General features: G+C 55.5%; 1 protein-coding gene across 1 annotated transcript; it reads left to right on the top strand.

The window, feature by feature from the left end:
* Positions 1-863: 863 nt before the first annotated feature.
* On the top strand, positions 864-13099 carry CDX1 (caudal type homeobox 1). The gene is made up of 3 exons (XM_048320015.1): positions 864-1332; positions 12464-12609; positions 12804-13099. Exons 1-3 carry the CDS (start codon positions 906-908, stop codon positions 13008-13010), a joined length of 780 nt encoding a protein of 259 aa, XP_048175972.1. The 5' UTR covers positions 864-905; the 3' UTR covers positions 13011-13099.
* The last annotated feature ends 4221 nt before the right edge of the window (positions 13100-17320 follow it).

Below are 17320 nucleotides of genomic sequence, written 5' to 3'. Positions count from 1 at the left end.
TTCTGCTTGGTTTTCCTTACCACCAAACATATGGGGATGGTTTTGCTTTCTTAAGAGACAAAGCAGGTGAGAAACTCCTCTTGCTGCAGCGTCGTGAGCCCCTTGGAGATGTGTCAGCCCGGGTACTCGCAGCAGTGCCCATGGTGGGGGCATTCTCCCTGCACACAGGTTCTTCCCATCTCTCCTGCTCTCGAGGCTGGGCTGAGCTTTGCTGTCAGGGTTGGAGGGGTGGGTTTGCCCTGGCATGAAGGAAACGCAGACCCAAAGCCTCCACCAGCCTCTCTCTTCCAAAGAGGCAGATGCTGCTGCTGGGCACAGGAGAACCCCATTCAGACCAAGAGTTTGGTGTCCCCCAACGTGGGGACAGGGCAGGTGACAGACACACACAGGCTAACTTGTCCCCTGCGTGCAGCTGGGTTTTAATACAGAGGTTCATCCCAAGGCACGCTGCTCCTGGGGTGTGGATGGTGGTGAGGTCCCTTGGGGTATCCTCATGGGACACCCATGACACCCTCATGTCCCCAAAGACAGCTGCTACAGAGAGACCACGTCCGGTGGCATGGGCACAGTTGTGGGGTAGTGACAGAGGGTCTGGGGGGTCCTGGGTGCTCCCTGGGGTCACCCACTACCTCATCCTCCTTGCAGCCAGAGTGGGAAGTTTGAGCTCGTCCCCCTCACCCGCTGGGGTTTCTGCACTTTGAAATGCAAACCTGCCTTTCAATGCAAATGCTGCGAGAGGTTGGGCCCAATAAAAGCCTGTGGGCAGGGAGGTGCCTGGCCCCAGGACAGGCTCCCCAAGGCGCCCAGGTGAGTGGTGGCGAAGGAGGGGCGGCCGCCTCCCCGCCAAACCCAAGCGGCCGCAGTCGCGGCTCGGCGGCGCAGCATGAGCGGGACGGCCCGGGAAGATGTATGTAGGATATCTTGTGGATAAGGACACCAACATGTATCCCAGCCCGGTCCGGCACCCCAGCCTCAACCTCAACCCCCAGAACTACGTGCCGGGGCCACCGCAGTACTCGGACTTCGCCAGCTACCACCATGTGCCGGGGATTAACAACGACCTGCACCACGGGCAGCCGGCAGCTGCCTGGGGCTCTCCCTACACCCCTGCCAAGGAGGACTGGCATTCCTATGGGGCCGCTGCGACGCCTTCCACCGCCAGCCCGGGGCAGTTTGGATTCAGCGCCCCAGATTTTAACCCCATTCAGCCTCCGGGCTCTGGACTCCTGCCTCCACCCATCAGCAGCTCGGTCCCCCAGCTCTCCCCTAATGCCCAGAGACGCACCCCATACGAGTGGATGAGGCGCAGCATTCCCAGCACCAGCAACAACGGTAAGGAAACCCCCAGTCCTGCACCCCTGCGCCATCCCCAGAGCAGAGGATCCCTGAGCTTGGATTTCTGCAGGGCCGGATCCTGCTCTGTGGCTCTCCCTGCACAGGGACTGCCAGGAGGACAGCAAGTTTGGCCTGCCCTTGGCATGACACCCAGTCCCCAAAGAGCAGGGGACCCCGCCAGCGAGGTGGCAGCAGCTGAGGACGGGCAGGGAGGGTGCTGTCCTTCCACACTCACAGCTGGGCTTACCTGGCGGGGCAGTCCTTTTCCCCAGCCGGTGCCGGGTAGGATGGGCAGAACCAGAGACCCCCAGGACCCTGAGGGGGTGTTGGATGGGGGGTGTCAAAAGTGCCGGGGTGAGTGTGTGGGGCTGTGGCTGTACATGAGAGCGTGAGCTGGCTGTGGGAGAGCCCGTGCAGGGTGCCTAAAGCGGTGTGCGTGTGCAGGGAAGGAGCTGTGTGCAGCCATGCTGTGTGCGTGTGCATGTGCACAAGGTGCATTCAGGGAGCGTGCGGGGCACCGCGGGCGGTGTGTGTGTGCAGGCAGTGTCACCCGCTGTGCCTGGGGGAGGTGACGTGCTCCGAGTGTGTGTGCAGGGCGCTGTGTGAGGACGGTGTCGCGCACGGTGTGTGTGCGAGGGGCACCGTGCGTGTGCAAAGAGTGTCTTGGGGACAGTGCCACGTGGAGGGTGGCTGTGGGTGCTGCAGGTGCACGGCTGGTGGGTGCTCGGCTCTGCAGGAAAGGGTGCCCTGGTTCCTGGGATTATCTCCGGCCTGGGCACCGAGTGGTCGTGCTGTCCCCAGGGTTCTGTCCCCGCTGAACTCCTGACCTGGGGGAAGCGTCTGGGTGACCCCAGCCCCCTACCCTCCCTGCTGCCCACTTCAAAGGCGGTGGGCAGATCCCCCTTGGGGCCAGCCCAAATTGACAAGGACTTCTCTTTGTCATGGAGATGGTGGCCGGCTCCTCTGGCAGCGAGGTGAGGTGCGGGCCCTTTGTCCTGACCTACCCCCACCCTTTCATCTTCCCAGCCTGGACCCTTCCCAGCGGGACCCACGGGGCTTGCCTGAACCTGCTATCCCTCTCCCTCTCCTGTGCCATGAGCTCCTCAGAGCACTGCTGGGGCCAAACTCACTACAGGAGTCGCTGTGGGCATCTCTAGGGAGCGAGTTTGCTTTGAGTTACTGCTGCCCCATATCCTTGGAATCAGGGCCAGGGCTCCCTGTTTGTAGTGTCTCAGGTTTTTGGCTTGTTTTCAGCTCTGCCCTGCATTCCCAGTGGGCAGGCCCCACGTAAGGGTCTTCTTCAGATGTGCCTGGGGTCTTCCAGCATGGAAAATACCTACTCATATTCCCAGAATCTGTGTGGCAGGGATGGGGACCAGTGTCTGCAGTGGAGCAGGCAGAATATCCCAATAAATGGAAAAAAAACCAGCCCCAGTCTGGAAAGAGGAGGGAGAGGCAGGCTGGTATTTCCTGTCTCGTTTTAAGCGCTGAATGTAACTATTTAGGAAAAATGCTTCCCCCCAGATGCAGTGATGGAGACCCACAGGCGTGCCAGGGCTGAGGGCTTCCCTCTGCCCGGGGTGGAAAGGGAAATGTGAGGAAAAGGCCCCCGCAGCCCTGCCCTGCAGCTGGGACCCTGCCACTTCTGCAGGGTTTGTAGGTCTGAACATCTTGATTTCTTCTGAGGAGAGAGGTGGGAGGGAAAATGAGTGGGGAAGGAAAGCCATCAGCACACCTCTCCTCTGGATCAAGGCCATGGGTTTACACCCAGCAGTGGGGCCGAGATAAAACAGGGGCTTGAAAGTGCCTCTGATTGAGTTAGACGACAATTGAGTTGATTGAATTCTGAAAAAATATCATTAGTTGCTTAGTTTGTATCTCCTAGATCAAAGACATACAAAGGAACAAATAAATCAGCCTTGTTCCTCTCACACGCAGAGGAGCTGCCCCAGCCCCACCACAGCGATGTGGGGGTGAAAGGCCCTTCCTTGGGGTGGTTTCCTTGGGATGGATGACCAGTAAGCTCCTTTTCTAAGTCACCCACAGATTAAGGACCTGTCCTTGCACCTCTGCTGGGTCCAAGCCCAATGCTTCTGGTGCCAAGCAACTGCAGGATTTTGCTGTGGTGGGACCATGAGCTGGGAGATGGTGGGATGCTGTTGGGGTTTTCCAGTGCTGCCCTTTAAATAAAAGTCTTCATTAAGCTTGAAAGAGAGTAGGGCAGAGATGGGTTTGACATAGATAAGGGTGAAGCTCTTAGATGAATCATTTTATTGAAATCAATAAACTGGGCTTTAATCCGTCTGGATTGATAAACTCCCCATCTCACCACTGTGGGAATAGGAAATGAATACACGGAGATTTTTCCTATAAATATCAACAGTTTCATTGTGAATGCTGTAAATCATAATACTTCAGAGGGTTGTAAATTAATGTTCCCTTTCTGTCTTGTCTAGTATAAACAGCTCCTGGCCATAGTTTGAAAGCTTTTGGGGAAGAGCTGCGTGGTAGTAAAATAAAATGTTGTGCAGGGAATATGAGTGTGTCAGGCACTTCTGCAAATGTGATCCAGAGCTTGAGAAAAATCAATGAGAAATCTCCCAGTGACTCACTGAAGAGTCAGGCTTTACAGGGGGATGATTTTATGTACCTGTTGCTACATTCATGCGTGCTTCACTTGACTGAGCTGAGATAACCCAGCAGCAGAAGGGATTGCAACTCCAGTCACCAGGAATTGGGAGTTAAAGGGAACCGAGCTGGAAGATGTCCCCAGGCCTCATTTCTCTCTCCAATGTCACCTCCTTTTCTGCCCATAAAATCTTCACTAGCAGCATGTCAGAGCCTCATGCTTCCTCCTTATTCACAATTATTTGCAAACTTCCCTGTGAATTGCACCCAGGGTTTATAAAAAGCTCAGGAAGGTGGCTGGAAGAGGGGCTGGCTGAACTTTGAAATTCACTCTCTGCTCGTTAGTCATGCAAATCCTCAGATACTGCCTTGGGTCTGGCTTTTAGGTCACTAATTGAGCAGGGGCCACAGTGCTAAATAGTGCAAGTGAAAGTGCAATTGGAGCATCCCTTGTGGAGGCAAATGTGCTCAGGGCTTCGTGTGGTACCACTGCCCGTGGTGCCCAGGCAGGTTTTGGGGTGATGGAGAGCAAGCAGTGATGCTCGGAGCATGTGGTGATTTGCTGGGTGTGCAGTTTTCCAGCTCAGTTTTACTATTTCTAGGTCAGTTTTCCAGCTCTGTTTATTTTCCTAGTGGGGCCCATGAACACTGGGGGAAAGAGTAAAACACCCAATAATGAGACAGAAACATTTCCCCTGGACTGCTGGGGTTCACCCTGTGCTTGGTATGTTTTGGGATGATGGTGCTGGCTGGAGGACAGTGCATTTCCCTGGTCAGTCCCTGCATGGGGAGCCTCTCTTTAGGACATGCTCATTCCCTGTGAGACCCTTTGCTCCACCGGGACACTCGCGAGGTGTGTGTCAGGCCCCATCAGTCTTTTCCCCTTGAATTATTAACCCACAACCTGCTCCTGGCCCCAGCTGGGGTTTGTTGACTGCTTAGCCTGCTGGCCAAGGTACAGGCCTCTCAAACTTTCCTAGAATTGACTTTCCTTGAACAAAAAAGGCTTCTCTGGAGCACTGGCAGTACCTACGTGATGGGCTTGGCTGGCTAATACCCTGGGATTAGCAGAGGGACACTTTAAACCTCTGGCCAATGACAGATGTTTCCTATAGGGGACCCTTCAAGGACGCCCACTCTGGTGCTGTTAGCTTTGTGATTGCTTGGATAAGAGGCTGGATCCTTCCCCCACACTGCCCCATGGCAAGGATGGGCCAAACCCTGTGGGGCTGCAAAGGGGGAGAGGAGTCCTGATGTCCAGATGGGACCCCCACTGCCTCACTGTTCTCCTCCCCCCACTGCAGATGAGCTTCATCCAGGTGGCAGGTTGGGATGAGCTGGATCAGGGCTGGAGTGAGGTGATGTTCTGAATGGGGTTGTGTCCACCCCACACGTGCCAGCAGCCCATGTGTCACCCTGGCGCTCCCCGTCCTCCCGCGCTGCTGTGGCCTTTGACCCAGCACAGGAGCCAGGCTGGCGGCACTCAGCTCAGTGCTCATAAAACATGGGAACAACTGAAGGAATCTGCCAGTTGCCAAAATAAAGGATTGAGTCACTGCAGGGCTGGGAAAGACTTGCTCCAACAGCCAGCTTCAGGCTGCTGCCCCCGGGGCTGACTGGCCTCTGGTTGTGTTGTCCATGTCCAAGAACATGGGACTGTCATGGGGAATCACCAGCTCACTACAAACACCAGGCATCTGCTCTTCATGCCCTTGGGGTTTGCACCTCCTGGGAAGGGTGTCCTCACCAGTGGGCGTGGGCGTGGGTGTGGGTGCAGTTCTGTCCCTGTCACACTGTGCCAGCTGTGCAAAACCCAGCCAGGGTGAGCCTGTGCTCCTGTGCACCGGTCTGCACTCTCCAAATCCAGCTCTTTGACCAGGTTTCTGCCCCTGCCTGGCAGCAGGGCTGCCCTGCTTGACTGTGTCGGCTCTGCCAGTCCCACAAGCCCCGCGCATGCCTTCTCCAGCCACACACTTGCACTTAGAGCAAAGCTTTTTTGGGAACACAGAGCTTGATCCTCAGTGAGCAGGGGACCAGAAAGCCATTGGGTCAAGCAGCGCAGTTTGGCAAGTGAAATGTTTCCAGTGCTCTCCATACCAAGCTGGACCAGGTTTTATTGCTACTGGGTGCACATGGGAGATTTGCAGTTTGCTCTGAAGCCTTTGGCACCAGGAAGAAATCCCCAGGTTGTGTGAGATGAACTGCCATGGAGAGAGCTACCCTCGGTGTAGGAGCATTGCTGGGCTCCCTGGAGGGGCCTGCAGTGCTCTGCAGCACAGATGAGTCCTGCCTCAACCCTGATGTCTGAAATGCCCATTTTTACAACCCAGAGTAGAGATGGGGGAGTTTTGGCAGGGTCCATTCAGTGAGGATTCATCCAGCATTCCCTCCCTCCCTCCACAGCACTGAGACATTAAATAAGTACAGAGAGGATGTGTGGTTCCTCTCACCCAGTTTTTGACACCCAGCTGTTGTCTAAATCCAGTGTATTCTGGCAGAGGAATGATGTCAGGCAGGGATCTCGGGAAGGATTGCCCTACAGAGGGGGTCGTTTCTCACTGGCAGTGATGAAATGAGCCACATGGCTCCGGTCCTTCGCCCCGCGTCAGTCGTCTCATCCATCACTCCTCTGCTTCCTGCGGCAGAGGAAAAATAGCTGAGGATATTGAAGTATGCAAGGGAAGGGGAAAGCTTGTGAAAACCATGAGCTGCTGGTTCCCAGCACTCAGGGAGTGTGAGGGGCTCGGGTTTATCCCCCCCTCCCAGGCCACAGAGGAGCGTGGGTGTTTGGAGTGGCTGCTGGACCTGGAGGGGAAAGGAGGGGAAAAAATGAGTGTGGGGAAGGGAGCATCAGAGGATCGCCCTTGCCACCACCAGTTCAGACTTTGGGGTTCCTATTTCCAGTCGGTTTAGGGATGGTGAAATGATCCAGGCTGTCTGTCCCGAGCCTCAGCATCACCTCTGTGCAGTGCGGCTCCCATCATCGCTGCTCGGCAGAGGGAGCATTGACCCCTCTGCACACAGACAGCTGGAGCACATCTGGCTGCCAGATGAGGGTGGCTCCAGCCAGCCTGGAGGCTCATGAGCTTTAGGAGCCGACCCCAGCCCTTTCCTGGGCCTGGGGTGTCTGTCATGGGGTATTGCTCTGCTGGCTGTCCTCAATTTTGTGGGGGTGTGAAGGGCATTTCCCCCCATGAGCTGGAGAAGGACTGGGGATTAAACTGTCCAGGGAATCCCATGGCTCTCACCCTGGCACTCCACTCTGGTTTGCAACTGCCTGTGTGCCTGTTTCTCCAGCCATAACATTGCCTAAAGCTCTGCCAGGTGTGAGGGAAGTTTTCCTTGATCCTTTCCCAGGGGAGAAATGCCAAATCTTGATAGAACACTGATTCCTCTGGGATGGGAGGATTTTACCCTCTTTGCAAGCAGATGCTGCTCATTCAGAATGGAGCAGCTTTATCGTGGAGAGGAAGCACCCACACGGAGGGGACAGCCTTGCACCGTCTTGCTGCACTTTACCTCCAGTGTGGACCAGTTCTTTCCCAGGTGCTCCCTGGTGACAGGACTTTCACACCCGATGTTTTTCAGCATTGTAATATTTTAATGCCATCAGAGAGTGTGGGACCAGCTCCCCAGTACAGAGAGATGGGCAGACAAGGCTGTACAGACAGAGCCAGTGTGGGGCCAGAGCACCACCAGGCAGGTGGGACCAGGCAGGATGGCTCTGGGAGCACAAGGAGCCAGCACAGAGTGAGGCATGAGAGCTGCTGAGGCAGCCTGGCAGCAGTGCCTCCATCACCCCTGCCAGCACCTCCTCTACAAGGCAACATCCAACGTGTCCCCAGGCCTTGGGAACATCTGCTGTGGGGTGCAACAGCCGTCACCACCGTGGGCTCTCATCTCAGTGGCTCCAGCCAGCAGGTCAGGGCTGCCGTACCCCAGCTTCCCAGATCAGAGCCCTGATGGCTGCACAGCAGCTTCCCACAGAGTTTGGGGCTGTGGTAATTTTGAGCTGCTTTGACCTGTGAAATAGAGACTTTTAGAAAAGCGCTGCAGTTTATGCTCCTGGCTGCTGGCAGCTGTGCTGCTCCTGCTGTGGCTGGGAGAAAGGTGTCCCGTGGATGGGGATCCTCCATTGGGAGCTCGGTGGATCCCCTCATAACATGCCAGCTTTTGCTCCTTTGCTATTTTCCACCTCCACCCAGGGTGCCACTGCCACCCCACAGTCTCTTTCCTCTCTGGTTTGAACCAGCCCCTTCCCAGCTGTTCTTAGAGCTGCTCAGCACCAGCCTCACAATGCCCATATTCTCAATCTGTTAGGGTTTTCGGGGCACATTTTTTTACTTAAAGCCATCCTTTGGGCAGGCCAGGACTGGAGATGGTGAAATACCCCCTTCCTGGCAGCCTCCACTGTGGCTGTGAGGGAGAGAGCCTAGGATGGTGGGCACAGGATCTAGTTTGATTTTCCCTTACCCTGCCAGGCTCCTGATCCAGCCCAGGGCAGGAGCTCTGGCATCCCTGTCTCGGGGCAGGGTTGCTGAGGAGAGTGAATCCAGGCTGGGGTCAGGACTCCATCCCCCCTGTGTGTGTGCGTGCACACTCGGGAGCGCGTCCCTTGGGGTTTGCACAGCACATTAAAGCTATTCCCTTATCTAATCGTGGCTCAGGTGAGTGCTATTAGGGTTATACATTAACAGTAGTAACGATACCCTCTCCCCACGCAGTCATTGGCCCTGCCTTGATCCCAAAGCCGAAACCATTCCCACTGGCCCCACGGATGGCTCCATTTGCCTGTCCAAGCAGTTCCTGTGCCTGGTCTTTCAGGGACAAGCAGGAGGGGCTGTAAATGCATAGCAGGGTTGGAAGGAGCTAACGACTGTGCTAAGAGACACCACTGGCACCCCCTCTGCATCCCATCCACACTCCCTCCTGGGGCAGCATCCCCAGCTCCAGGTTATCCCAGCCATGGGACAGCCTGTTCCAGCATTGCCAGGCCTGGCTGGAAATGCCTGGTTCCATCCCTCTGTTTGGCCATAGGCACGAGGGCTCCCCGTAAGTAACCGGATTGGCTCGTCCCAAATTTCCTCTTTCTTTTCACAGAGCCATAAAAAGTCTCCAGGAGAGAGTTAAGTGTAACCCAGCATTCATATTCAAGGTAGTTGAATTATTCATTGTCAATAGTATTTCTTGCAAATCCTTTTCTTTTCCTTGTGAATCACCCACAGTACATCCCTGAATTCAGCAAACATCTGAAACCAGCAATTAGTGGAGGTGAATAACTTTCCATCTCTGGCTTGGTCGTCAGCCCTCTGTTTGGAGTCTTTTCTACCTGATACTGAGCAGCAAGTGATGATATTGATACTGCTATTGAGGCTGGTGCCCAGCTCACCCAGTGATGGCTCTGCCAGCCCTGAGGCAAAGCACAGCCTCCATCCAGGATGAAGGATGAAGAGGGAATAACAAAGAACAGGGTGTGATGGATCTATTTACAGCTGCAGCAGGAAATAATAATTCCTACTGAAATTCATGGCATATGTGGTATTCACAAACCGCCTTATTTCTTTAGTCTTTATTTTTTTTACTGTATCTGTCAACTCCTTCACTTTCCAGGTGTTCCTTTTTTCCAAACAGTACTATTCAAATAACAACATTGCAAGTAAAACCATTTTAAAGTTATTATCTCTTTAGAAAGGTTTTTGCTTTCAGATTAAAAAAAAAAAAAAAACAAAACAGAAAAAAAGATAAATCTATGAGGGAAAAAAAAACCTGCAGGAGCCCCTGAGCCTGGAGCAGCCAGAGGGAGCCCAGTTTCTCACAGAGCTGTTAAACCTCACATAAATCTCCACCAGAGCATCTGGTTTATTCTGTAACTTCTTGGGAATTGCTGTGTTTGCAGATTCAGCACAGGTCCCTCCTGGGCTGGGGTGCAGAAGTTCTTTTCATGCTGGTGAACCCTTCCCCTGCAGGGTGGTGAGAGGCAGCAGTGACCCTGGGATGGACGGGGGCCCTGTAGGAGAGCGAGGGCAGGGTGCAGATCCTGCGTGGGCTGGGTGCCCCTGGCATCGCTGCAGCCCAGCAGAGTCTCCTGGGGGCAGTTTTGTTTGGAGCTGTCATAGCTGACGTGTGACAAGTAGGAGACAAGTGCCTGGCAAAGCTGCCACAGACCCCTTGCACATGGAATCTCTGCGTTTCAGCCCTGTCCCAACAGATATTCCACACACACCTTGCTCAATCAAATTAACCTTTTTTTACCCTTTCTTAACCCACAGGGTCACCCTGTGTGGTCAGAGGCAGGTTTGACCTGGTGGTGGTGAGGAAGGATTAGGTGTTCACTTCCAACAAGCCCTGGGATGAGCTGGGCTCCCCACTCTCTGAAACAGTCACTGAATTCATCCCATCCCTCAATTACAAGTTAGTGGCTGAAGTCCAGCCCTGGTGCTGGAACTCTGGTTCTATTCCTGGTTGTGTTGCAGCCTTGCTGGGCTCCTTCCCTATTCCATGGATCACTTGGGAGCCTCAGTGCTTCTTGGGGACTGTGCTGGGACCCTCAGCCATCACCCTGCTCATGCTGTGCTGAGCCTGTGCCACCACCACCAACAGCAATGGCAGGAGGACGCAGACAGTAGCATAGTGATGGAAATTGGGTGCTAACTTCAATTGAGTGACTGCTGCTTGTGTGCGTGGGAGTGCCAGCATCCAGTCCCTGCAGGGTGAGGTGCCTTCTTTGCCCATCCCAGGTCCTGCTTGCTCCCACTCGTGCTTCCACACTTGGTTTGCTCAGTGATGCCATGAGCTGGATCTTTGTGGCTCCTGCTTATTCAGTAGAAAACCAGCTGCTTTCTTCCATCCCATGTGGTGCTGCAAGCCCCTCTCCCACCTGCAGTGGATGTGGGTTGTCCTGTCTTCAACTCTTTCACATTTAAGTTTCAGCATAAGGAGTGGCTTAGGAAGGTCTCCATCTCCTTGCAATGTGAGAGCAGGAGAGAGACTATGTCAAAAATAAAACTGAGCTGGTCCACAAACAGATTTGCAGCCTGAAGGTTGGGGTTTTGCTCTGTACATGTTCTCTGACGTCTTATTAGGGTGTCTAGAGCTCAGTTTTCGTCTGGACTACCTAAACTCCTGCTTCCACCAGGACGGTGTCAGAATTTAATTGTATTGCTGAGTTTGTCCAGTGTCCAAGTGATTTGGCCCAAATGGGTGGATGTGCAAAGGACTCATTAGGGAGAATGGATGAACAGGATGGCAGGCACACAAAGATCCCCTTTCCTGGCAGAACCAGGCTGCAAGCGAGGTTATGTAAGTTGCTGAATCACCAGAAATCCCTTTCTGCGCATCTGCAGCAGTGGTGTGCAGTATCTTGTCCATGCTGATACACCCAGGGCAGCCCCAGGAAAATCCATGGAGCTGTTCTGAGCTTGCTCCCACTCCTTCCCACAGCAGCACTGCTCTCAGCATCAGAAATTCAGGAGAATATGGGCAAACACGTCTTCCAGGCAAACAAATGGCCAGGTATCATCCCTTTCGACTCCCTGGAACAGGATTTTGTAATTTTGGGTGGAGAAGCAAATATTCACAGCTGTGTTTATTCCCTGCCTATGGGCTCTTCTGCAGAGAAAAACACCAGGAACTTGTGAGCAAACTGCCGGGCATGGGCGTCCCCCCTCGGAGTGCCACCTGCCCCCCACGGCCCAGGCAGAGTTCCACAGCTCACCCTGTGTCCCTGTGGAATAACAAAGGACCTTTGACTGTGTTTTGCTGCTAGAAAGCAGCAGGTGCTGTTTGCAGACCCATGGGATGTGCATCTGTGGGTGCTGATGGCCCCAAGCTCTGTCCATATCTGGGGGGACCAAGGAGAGATTCAGGCTGGCTTTGGCCAAACACCCCTGGCCCGTTGAGCCAGTCCCCAGGAGTGCTTAGGGCTTTCTCCAGTGCATCTTTAAAGACTGCACCAAAAGCACTGCCCTCTGTCTTAGCTCAGTACAGGGAGAAGGAGAATAGCCCTCTTGGAGGCAGAGAAATGTGGTCATTCCAAGGTTTTCTGCCCTTCCCCTGTTCTGATCCATGCACATTCAAGTGATGGCACCTTGGTTTTGGGCTTCCTAGCAAAGAGCTGGGCTCTCCTTAGCCCAGCCAGGCAGCCTCTCCTCTGCCCACTGCAGGACCTGCAGCTCTGCTCCTCTCAGGGACCGTGTGTCATGACACAGGGGATGTATGGTCCATTTTCCCGGGGCACATCTGAATCCATCCTACTCTTTCTACCAAGCAATTCCACCAAAGCCCAGGTACTTCCCAACAAGGAGAAACATCCTGATGCTAAACAGGAAGGATGTTAAAGCCAGTAGGAGCCTCCTGACTGTCTTTCCCACTGGTCCCCAGGGCATTGCATGCTTCTCCTCAGGTGGTTGTGTGTCTCCTCTGTGCCCTTGGGGATGCTCCCTCCCTTCCACTGCTCCCCTTCTTCCCCCCTTGGCTCACCCCTATCTGCTCTCTCTGCCAGGCAAGACCAGGACAAAAGACAAGTACCGGGTGGTGTACACGGACCACCAGCGCCTGGAGCTGGAGAAGGAGTTTCACTACAGCCGCTACATCACCATCCGCCGCAAGGCCGAGCTGGCCGCGGCCCTCGGGCTGACCGAACGGCAGGTCAGTGCTGCAGAGTCCTGGGAAAACCACATCCCGGGTGGAGATGGGGATGGGGAAGAGCCCAAGCCCCACCTTGCTCCACAGACATCCTTTCCAAACTTTGGGATGCCCTCCCTGCCCCATGGGGACTGAGGGTTGTCATCCTTGCCTGAGTCCATCCTCATCTTTGTATTGCCGTCTTTTCCTTTCTGCAGGTGAAAATCTGGTTTCAGAATCGGAGGGCGAAGGAGAGGAAGGTGAACAAGAAGAAGCTGCAGCAGCAGAGCCAGCCCACCAGCACCACCACGCCCACCCCACCAGCTGTCAGCACACTGGGACCCATCGGAGGCCTCTGCAGCAGCAATGCCCCCAACCTCGTCTCCTCATCTCCACTGACGATCAAGGAAGAATTCATGCCTTAACCCTCTTCACCAGCTACAGACCCCAAGAGAAAAGCACTATGCAGCAGAGCCCCGCCAGCCCATGTGCTCTGAAGGGTGACAGCCCCTTCCCAAAGACATGACTGTCCCTGGCTGAACCGATGGGGCAGACAGCAAGGCTGGGCCAGGTGGCACTGGGACCTTCCCAAGGGACTGGTGGGCTCTCCCCTGCGTAAAAAACATGGGTTAGGTACTGCTCTCCCATAGGAACCACACACCAGTTTGGTCTCTGGTCTTTGTAGCCCACAGCAAAGTCCTGATGTCAGCAGAAGGAAGGGGGTGATAGTGGAGGAGGGCTTTCCTGTGGTGCTCCAGGTGCTTCCTTTGGTGCTCCTGGCAATCCAGCTGCCTGGTGCTTTGGGCAGTTCGAACAAGACTGAAGTAGAAAAAAGACCTGGCTGGACTCAAGGCAAAATGGATTTCTGCTGAGCTGGTCTTCCGGGAAGTGGGGTGAGGAGGGCAGAGCAAGTTGGAACCAGGCACAAGTCTGGGAACCAGGCAAGACCCTCGGCTGTGGGACGTGACATGGGAGCCCTTCAAGCCACAGTGATGGTGGCAAGCTGGAGCATGTCCTTGACAAGAGTACCTGAACATCCCTGCCCTTGTCCCCAGTGACCCTGGCAGTGCCCAATCCTGCATCCTCAGCTCTGCCCCCGCAGCCACGCAGAGCCACGTGCCCCTGCAGCCCTGGTTCCCCTGGCTGTGCCATGGCAAGGTGGCACTGCAGCCATCCTCCCCCTGGAGCACAGGGAGAGGGTAGAAGGGAGCCCAGCGCAGGCACAGTGGGGGCAGACCACCCTGCTGAGCCCTTCCATGGGGAAGGGAAGGAGAACGGAAGGTTTGCCATTGAGACAGGGTCCAAGAACCAGCCCCGGGCTGTCCAGAAGGGCCAACACCAGGAGAGATTTGGGTGCTATTCCAAGGGAGCACAGTAACTGCAGGCACCAGGAGCTGGTGCCAGGTGGGCAGGGGCCTCCTCAGGCATGCAAGAAATGACTGGCATGTGCCCTGGTGTTAGGTGATGGAGAGGTGGTTTTCAGAAAGACAGAGAAGCAATTCTTTTCCTATTTTCTTTAAAACTACAGATTAGAGGACTACAGATTTTGTCCTCCCTTTCTCCCTGCTCCTCCATGCACTGCACTCCCTCTCACTCACTGTGTTCCCTAGGCCAGTTAGCTAAACCCCATCCATTCCTACTGGTGAACTGCAGCTGAGGAGTCCCTTCATCCTGCTGAGTCTTGACCATTGTATAGGCCCAGGTTAACATACAGCCCAGTTTCAGCAGCCCCAAAGGCCAGTGGGGCACAGCTAGGGCACAGCTGGGACACAGGAGGGTCTGTGGCTCCTGCTCAGGGCTGCACCAAGTGCTCCTTGGCTGTGGCTTCTGAAAACCAAGACAGGGATGAGGGAGCATGAGCTTTGCATGGTGGCTTGTGTGACCTTTCTCAGCATTTTCTCTCCAAGCTCTGGGAAGATGGAGCAGCAGACACGTCCCTGCTGCCTGAAGAGCACCCAGACAAACCCTCACACCCCACCTGACACCGCTTGTGCCTCGCATGCCTTGGCTACACCATCCACTGCCAGCCCCCACCACTCCCAGCCCCCAGAACACAGAGTCCCCAGGTGTGCTGTGGCTTTTACAAGTGGGTCCCTGTTATCCCACTGTGTCCACTGCTCTGCTCCAGCCCTCAAAGGCTTTGGGTCTCCCTCCTGCCGGTGACACTTCCCACGGCCTCTGTTACCAGGTGCGCTCAGTGATGAGGACAAATGTTTGCGTCGACTCAGGACATCAGCTCAGTTTTTGTGTATATAGGGCAGAACTGGTTTTCCTTTTTATTTTTTAGGCATCAGTGAAAATAAAAACAAGCAGGGATCCTGTGTGACACAGGTTTGTTGCTGTCATTCCTGGCCTGTGGTGCTGTGGCTCCGAGGTCACGCTGGCGCCGATGCCCCTGGGCGCAGCCAGGGTTGGGAAGGGCATCTTGAGGCAGCAGCCTTGTCCTTGTAGCACACGGTGTGCCTGTCCCACAGGGGCACTGCTGGCACTGGCATGGCTCATATCATGGCATGGCACTGCCACGTCTCATTCCTTCGGCACCAAGAGGGATGGCAGTGCTGGGTGATCCGATGGCTGCAAACTCACAGCACTGGAGACAGAGGGGGAGAGGGTGAGGCTGTGGCTGGGCTGGCAGAGGCCAAAGAACAAGGCCAGCTGCCCATGGATGTGGCTGCCTCCCATTGGTGCCTCCTGGTCTCTAATCTCATTTTATGGCTTTCGATGGGCTGAATATCCTCCTTGTCCAAGATGAATAAACAGAGAATGAGGATATGAGATAGTGCCTGGGACAGCTGGCATCGGTGCCTGACACTTTTCCCTCTCCATCCCATCGGTGTTCCCCTCGTCTAGCAGGGCACTGAGCAAGGGGCTGCCCTCAAATGCCTGCCCCAAATGGCTCCTCCAGCCACAAAACTCCTCCCTGTGCCAAGCGTTGCCTGGGGTGTCTTGAGGTGCCAGGGCAGGGCAGCTGGCTTTGGAGGGACACCTGAAGCAGGATAAAGTCCTCGTGGGTGGAGGAGATGGAGGAGTGGGAACAGGATGAGGTGGCATTGCTGAGAGAGGGACAGAGCAAAGGGTTTGTTCCTGCAATTGCAACAGAGGCTGCACCTACTGCTGCACCTACTGCTGTACCCTGGTGACCCTGCACTCACCAGCACGGTGCCAGGCTGCCCATGGCACAGGAGAACCACCTCACTGCACCCCCGTAAGGAAACGTGGGGAATCAGGAACTAAAACAGGCAGGGGGAGGCAAAGGCAATGGAGCTGGTGCCATATAGGGAAGGGAGGAGACTGGATTAGCCACCTGCCTTAAGAGCTGGGATGGACTGGGGAAACTGGGGCTGCTTCTGTGTGCAGACTCCAGCATGGTCCCCATGGTGGGGGCTCCCCCACACTCATCATCCTCCCTCAGTGGGTTTTGGCTCCCTTTAACGTCCAATTTTGTCTTTGCCACATGGGAGACCAGCTGTGGGATCCTGCCCTGGCAGGGGATGGGGTGATGGCAGCCCAGCACTGTACATCGCTATTGTCTGCATGGGGGGAGCCTGCAGACAACAGTGGGGAGGGGAACAGAGCCTTGGTGGGCACAAAATGTGCATCTCCCAAATTCACCTGCGGTGTTGGGTGGCCTGCAGGGAGACGAGGGACTGGGACAGAGGGAAGATGCTCCACCGCCCGCCCAGAGAGGCTGCGGGTGCCGTTGACAGGATGAAATTCCAACTGATACCCTAATCTGGCGCCTGCCTGTTTGCACAGCAGGGTAAAAGTCCAGGGAGCCGTGGGCTGTGCCCTTGGGTCCCTGCCACCCGTGTGTGCACAGGGAGCCAGCGCTGGCGGGAAGAGGCAATAAATGCACCCACACACCCAGGCACCCCTTCCCCCTACACACACACACGCCCCTTGACCGGGTGACGAAATGCATCTGCTGCGTTCCCCCTCCCATGTCCTCCCCTGCGCCCTGCATCTGCCGTTTGGGCAGGGATGGGTGAACCATGCAGGGCCCTCCCTGTGCCAGGAAAGGGGCACCATGTCCCCACCAGCTTTGGAACTTGTGGTTCAAACCTCCTGGACACGTGTCGCCTTGACGGTTTCTCCCCTGGCAGGTGACGAACACCTGTTTTTAGCACCTGCAGCAGCTGCCTCCTAAGTGACACATCCCACATGGAACCTGGCCCTTCTGGGGATAGCCTGCCCTCATAGCCAGGGGTCCCTGGGGGCTGTCCTCTACGAGTTCCCACCGTTTCTCCCTGCTCCTCCCTCTGCACTTTCCATCAGCTCCCACTGCCCAGCTTTACCCCTCCTTGGAGAAATCTTGAAACCATCATTAAAATAAGGCCACGCACAGCAGGTGGCCGAGAACACCCGGCCTGCCAGCAGCCTGCAGCATGGCACACTTCCCAGCAGTGACTAACCAGAGCACCGCTGCCTTGTCGCCTTCCTCGTGTCTGCGGCGCAGATCTGGGCACGGTCCCATCCCGCTGCCAGCCACCTTCTCGCCTCTTCCCAGGCGGCTGCCACCCGGATGTGTGTGGGCTGACCAGGCAGGGTGGGCAAGGGTGTTTCCCCAGCCTGTGTTCTGCCCTCTCCTTGCCCTCCAGTGTCACAAAGAGCTGACAGTGCCAGTGTCTGTCGGTGCTGCACTGGGATGGAGGATGTGTATTGTGCTTTGGCCCATGAGAAGGGAAGGGTTTACTGGGTGTCCCAGGGGTGGCTCAGAGGTGTGGAGTGGGAGAAA

The sequence above is a fragment of the Corvus hawaiiensis genome, chromosome 15 (assembly GCF_020740725.1).
Source record: "Corvus hawaiiensis isolate bCorHaw1 chromosome 15, bCorHaw1.pri.cur, whole genome shotgun sequence".
Classification (NCBI taxonomy): domain Eukaryota; kingdom Metazoa; phylum Chordata; class Aves; order Passeriformes; family Corvidae; genus Corvus; species Corvus hawaiiensis.
The sequence above is the reverse complement of the archived record's forward strand: the minus strand, read 5'-3'. Positions and strand labels throughout refer to the sequence as shown.